The 6,142-nt window shown below is 39.3% G+C and overlaps 1 protein-coding gene across 1 annotated transcript in view; it reads right to left on the bottom strand.

Moving 5' to 3' along the window:
• Positions 1-6,142, bottom strand: part of LOC138008298 (U6 snRNA-associated Sm-like protein LSm7) — a 9,115-nt gene extending 2,973 nt beyond the window's left edge. Inside the window, exons 1-3 of the mRNA XM_068855590.1 lie at positions 5,920-6,142; positions 5,751-5,838; positions 1,890-1,961 (exon numbers count right to left, since the gene is read on the bottom strand). Of these exons, the coding sequence (XP_068711691.1) occupies positions 1,890-1,961; positions 5,751-5,838; positions 5,920-5,925 (166 nt within the window). The 5' untranslated portion in view covers positions 5,926-6,142. The remainder of the gene's footprint in view (positions 1-1,889; positions 1,962-5,750; positions 5,839-5,919) is intronic.

Consider the following 6,142-nt stretch of genomic DNA (forward strand, 5'->3'; position numbering starts at 1 on the left):
TACCATTTGATCATTGATTCATTCCTCACGGGACCATTAGAACCCACAAATGACCAGCTCCCAACGCCAGTGGCTTCATAGCTCAGTTGGTTAGAACGTCGCACCGGAATCGCGAGACCCCGTTGAAGTCCTGAATTTTTCAGGCTTCTCTACGCAATTGTAAAAATTGCAATCATAACTGCGAAGATCATAGCTTCACTTGGCATTCCCAACAATTTTCTGTGGTAAAACCAGACCTGATAACAATGATAGAAAAATACCAGTTTGTTTCAGCACAGTGTGTTAGTAGGAATTAAGAAGTCAAGATAGAAGAATTGCACAATCAGTACCGAAGATCTTTTAAAAGTTGAAAATCAAATGAAACAAATTCAAAAAAGCGCATCTTTGTCTCTTCGAAAATGTAAATCCAAAGGGAAGAAATACCTAAGCAGATGACCTAACATCAGATGATTGCGGAAATAAATTAATACATCTTGATGAATGGTTTAGAGTATTGAGAAATTTGAGAGGATCACCACTAACTATATTTTGAAAAATGCAAAAAGGTAATCCCACCACATAGTTCTGCTCATTTTCTGCAGCAGAAACGAGGTGGTCTCATCTTTTGAAAATCCTTGGTAGACTTACAAGTGGAGAAAAAAAGAGCTAACTGATGATGAGATTGACAATATGACCTGGCAACAAAAATCAGACCTTATTCAAAAAGACCCTGTCACCTGTGCTAGGAACTTTGAACACATGGCACAGCTCCTTATAAAGGATTTGTTAAAGAGTAATCTTATACATGTTTTTTTTTTATTGTTAATTTTTTTATTAATTTGCAATATTAGTTACAGTACACACTACTTACAATATTAAACTGACGATGCCACTGATAACATTTTCAGAAACAAGGGTACCAACAACACTCTTCACAGTCACAGTACTTACAAACCTAACACTAAATACTATCCCCGGGTTAAATTTTAGCAAAGGGGATCACCTCACATAAATTCATTATTTTGGGTCCCTTGTCGCATATGAGAGCTCCCTGTGCTGTTACACCATTATCTAGCCTATTGTATCCCCGAGTGGATTGGGGCGGGCCCCAATTCTCTCGTGGCTACAAAAGAGCATGCTTGGAGGCTAACCATTATCCAGCTGTTATATCACACTGACTAGTGCATAAAGGAAACTTCAGCCTGCCAATTTCAAACAATCACAGTAACTTTCATGTCCACAAGTAACGACAGTGGCACTTTGATTTAGATTTCTTGATCACCTGCCTGCATTTTCTGCGCAATTTTCACAAGTCAGATGCGCTCAGACTAACTTGGACCTCAGGGTTTTCGTAGTAGTCTGAGCATGGTAAAAGCGGATATCTAAAGACTACCTCATGGTTTTCATAGTAGAGTAGTAAAGTTAAGGAAAGTGGGACACTCAGTTAATTTGACCTGTCAATCTACAAGTTGATAAGAAGATCAGTTACTCGCCTGGTACGAATTGGAAGTATTGTTACTAATAACCAAACGTGCAAACATGTTTACAGTATGTTGCATACACAGCCAACAAATTACATCGTGGGAGCAAGTCCTTCCTTCTACTAGGATTTCATGTAGGATTTTAAACACCAACAGTCCCAGACATAATTGTTTGGACACTTCTGCCTCCTCCTTCCCTCTCAAAGTTGGTGTGAAAGATTTAGTGACTGAACTGTGATAACCAACACTGAGAGGGGCAGGGAACACACAAGAAGGGAATAGAGGATGTTGGAATGAAGTGTCCCAACTAATTATGTCCGAGGCTGTAGTTCCTCAGGATATTAAGCACCCTGGGGGGGCTTATTTATTTGAAGCACTTTTGAAGGGGGACTTAATAGAGAGGGGGATTTGCCTTTTGTATCTTCCTACCTCTTAAGTATTCTGTAGTGTTGTCCAATACAATATTTAGCAAGGCATCATAACCTTTCAATACACCTGTGGCTGAAAAAAAAAATTAAGAAAGTTTCAATAGGTACATTATATTACCAGGAAAATCACCAAACTGTGGAATGGGCTCAAATTTTTATATTGGTGCCACACCCACTTTTTGTTGCTGCCCCGCCCATTTTCATTGAAGAATTAAGTTTGTATGTGAGCTGGATGGCGCACATTACTAGAAATGTGCGCCATCTGGCTCGCATACCAACTTAATTCTGAAAATGAGCAGGGCAGCAACAAAGAGTGGGTGTGGCGACAATAAAAAAAATTTGAGCCCATTCCACAGTTCAGGGATTTTCATAGTATTTTCTCAGCCTTTAAAGTACACTGCATGACATAGTCATAACAAATAAAATGTTGAGAAAAATGCTTAATCTGAGAGCCACATCTAATAATATTAAGGATACAGTAATTAAATATTATTATATGGCTTGTGTTTGTAGCCGATATAAGGCGCGCTCTGATTGGTTAATTGTGACTGAATTGTAGTGCATTATTCTCCCGTAATGCCCACCGGCCGATTACAGGTTTGCAAAAACAAAGCAAATGGTAATTAAAAAGCCATATAATCTCACTGCGCTCGGTCCGTACTGCCACGACCTCGGGCCAATATTCCCCAGTACGGCCCTCATGCTCGGTTAGTAAGAAGTTAATAAATTATAGTGGAATTTAATAGGATATTTACCATTTGTTGGCTCAATTTATTGCATGCCTTAAATTAACCCATTGCCCCCTGAAAGTCAGACTTACATATACATGTAACAGATTTACTTGTCTAACACCAGATGATTTAAAGTTTAAGTTTAACGGGCAACTGGTTTTTGGTAAAATGAAAAGGTTGATTGCCCAAAGAAAAAACAGCAGACAACACAGCCAAAAATAAAAAATGAATTACATAGTGAAGTGAAGTTATTAGTCTCTCCCCCTCAGGGCTTTTCAGGACTAATTTACAATGCTTTCTGTGGGGCACTTTTGCCAGACTCCTTGTTGTGTAGTTTTACAATTTATTTAGGAAGTGAAAGATGCCCCCGACCAGATTAGGTCTGACCACGACACCAGGGAAAACGTCCCCTACTCTTTTCGAGAAGTGAATGGGTTCTTTTTATGTCCCATACTATTTGATTTCCAACAAGGGCTGTGAGACGGGACCTCCGGCTTACCGTCCTTATTCCAAGAAGACTTGAAAGTCTAACCATTTGCGGATGTAATTACAAAGGCAGCACTTTCTCTTCAGTTATTTTAAGACCCTGAGTGTTGGTCTGGTTGGAGTCAAACTCTCAACCTCCCATGTGACAGCCTAATGCACAATCAACTGAGCCACCGGTGCACGGTACCTGACTCACTAGTCGGTTTTCTTTCAGTGTCCGATAGAGCCTTTCACAAACAAATTGTGAGATGGGTAAATTCAAGAGACATGTCACAAACATGTCCATGGGAATGGAGAGTTAAAGACCCCATTTTGACAATGAAAAAACTCAAACGCAGACTTTCATAAAAAAAACAGAGCTGCACACTTAGAACTATGGGATACTCAAGCTCCAACTCCATCGGATTGCATCTCAACATGGCATGCATTTCATCGCAGATGGTTTCCAAATGGGCAACCAAGCATTTATATCAGGGCAACCAAATTTACGGGGTTTAGCTGCCCAGCTTTTGAAACAGGGACAACCAGGAATTCTTAATTTCGAGCACTGTCCAGGAAAGTCCATTCTCCATTTTCAAATTCCCCATAATACACTTTGTTTGCCTCCCAAATTTTGCATAAACTATTGTTTTCAAATGCTCTTGGGGACACTGCATATTCCCAAGAGCATTTGAAAACAATGGTTTATGCAAAATTTGGGGGGCAAACAAAGTGTATTATGGGGAATTCGAAAATAGAAAATAGAGCAAGCACTAAGGTTGTCTACATTATTCTCAATGTTACACACTATTATGCTAATTCTTTACATACTCCTTAAACCCCCATGTGAAATGCCTAAAATTTAATGACAGCACTGCAATAGGTAAAGTACTGATTCCTCGTCTGTCTCAGTCTATTTTCCTGACCATTTCATTGGGTATATCAAGGCAAAGTTTCCCACCTGCAGGAACATAGGTTGCCCTAACAAAGGGTTATATTGCATCAACAATGTGATTGCAAGTCTTACTCAACAAATTATTGACCTGGTTACTGTAATTGTTAGAGGTCACCAATTGCAATGAATGTTCCTCCCTGTTGCCTCTTGTATATAATTATATATATCGTATCCATTGACAAAGTTTGGAATGTTAGGGAAACAGCAAGGTACTTGACTACTGATCACAGGGGGGGCTCCAGGCCACTTTGCGGCCTGAGAGCCCCACACTTAAGAGAATATGGTAAACCTTTTTTCATTTGGTTGTCATGTGATTGACCGAGCACATGTCCGTCTGTCTGTACAAACTCTGGGGGAGGGGATGGGAGACTAAGAAAGGGAAGGGAGGGGAGTCTCGGGTATGCAGCTTTGAGGTGTGGATTCCCGCGGATGGGCGAATTTTCTTGGTGGGAAACTTTTGTGCAACCTGTGTTTATCCCACTGACCTTTGTCACTTTTGAAAATGAGTTTTCACTATTAGTAACGAGCAACGGGATGAAGAGCAGGAAAGAGCACAAGAGAAAAGGCAACAAAATTTGATAAATTTAAGCTGAGAAAGCCTCGAGAGAAGCCAAGGAAGGAGAAGAAGAGAAATTTTCAATGAAGAATACCATTAAAAGCTGAGAGAAATAGAGGAAGAGACAAAATATTTATTTACAACGGGTAGCTTTCAGGTAATGTTTTCCTTCTTAGTGCATGCCTCGCTGCCTCACATATTTTGTCAAACTCGCTTAAAAAAATGAAGAAGGCCTGAAAACATTTGCAATTCCGTGTTGACAGAGATTCTGGCATATTTCAACAATCACACACCACGTTGCCATTCAAGCTCACAGCAGACATCATTGGTGAATTTTCTTGTCATCATTGTCTATTTTTTCAGACATATTAAACTTATAACCAAACTCTCAATGCTGTATAAATTTTTATTGGATTGCAGTAAATTTATCTGCAACGAATGCACTTGAAAACTATGTTTGGCACAGTTTAAGTTCTTTTTGGTCAGATAAGATTTTGAAAAGCAGTTTGATAAGCTTGAACCTGCCATTTTCGGCAAAACCTCCAACAGTGATTGACTTATAACAATTATTTGTCTTGTTTGTAACATGGTTTTGCAGCCAGGTGAGGTTGCTTATTTTGGAACTGAATTCATCATTGTGCCTCCCTGGGGTGGGGAAAATTGAACCGGAAGTGTTTGGATGAGATGGAAGAGTTTAAAGGGAGAGATATAGTATTTGTGATCTTCAAAAGTTCAAATTACAGTCGAGTAAGCGAATTACTACGCTTTACCTTAACTTTTCAATTAGTAATTTTTGCTGTTGTTTTAAACAGAAGAGAGAGGATGTAAAGATTATCATCAGTCAAAAAATAATGTTGTGAAAGAGATAACTGTGCATGTCGTTTCAGTTTTAGTTGTTGATGAAAATTGTTTGTAATTGTTTGCCAGGCTTGTTTGTTTACTGCTGTCAGCTCAGTGGCGTTTGATCACTGTAAACTGTTATTAACACGTGTGACGATTACTTTTGTACTAATTATTTCCATATACACTATATTCAATATAGAAAGCGGCTCTCTGGGGCTAGAAACAGGAGTTTTAGGCTCGGCTAAATCTAACAATTATGCGTTATTTTACACCGACTCACAAATTCGCCTCGTGTCGGCACCTTCCACGCACCTTCTCTACCACCTTGAAACTTCACCCGGACTGTCTTGTCAAGGAACTTAGATAATTCAAAGATGCTCTCTTTTTTCTTTCGGTCCGTCTGCAATACAATTAGTATTCACAGTGAAATTAAGAAGAACACAAGAACTTATTTAGATTTTCCCAACTTTTACCGACTTACCGCCATATTAGTATAAGAAGATCGTATAAGAACGTTTGGAATGATGGGATTTTACACGGTCCAGACCTCCTTCAAGTGATAGTGGAGCACCATACTTTCACGTCCATTCGCGAGTGACAACCGAAAACTCAGTGAAAACAGTTCCTTTTCCAACTCGCTTAAAGTTAACCGAGTTGGCAAATATTTCGATAGAATTCTCATTAAATTTAAGCCACCAAACCAG

The sequence above is a fragment of the Montipora foliosa genome, chromosome 6 (assembly GCF_036669935.1).
Source record: "Montipora foliosa isolate CH-2021 chromosome 6, ASM3666993v2, whole genome shotgun sequence".
NCBI lineage: Eukaryota > Metazoa > Cnidaria > Anthozoa > Scleractinia > Acroporidae > Montipora > Montipora foliosa.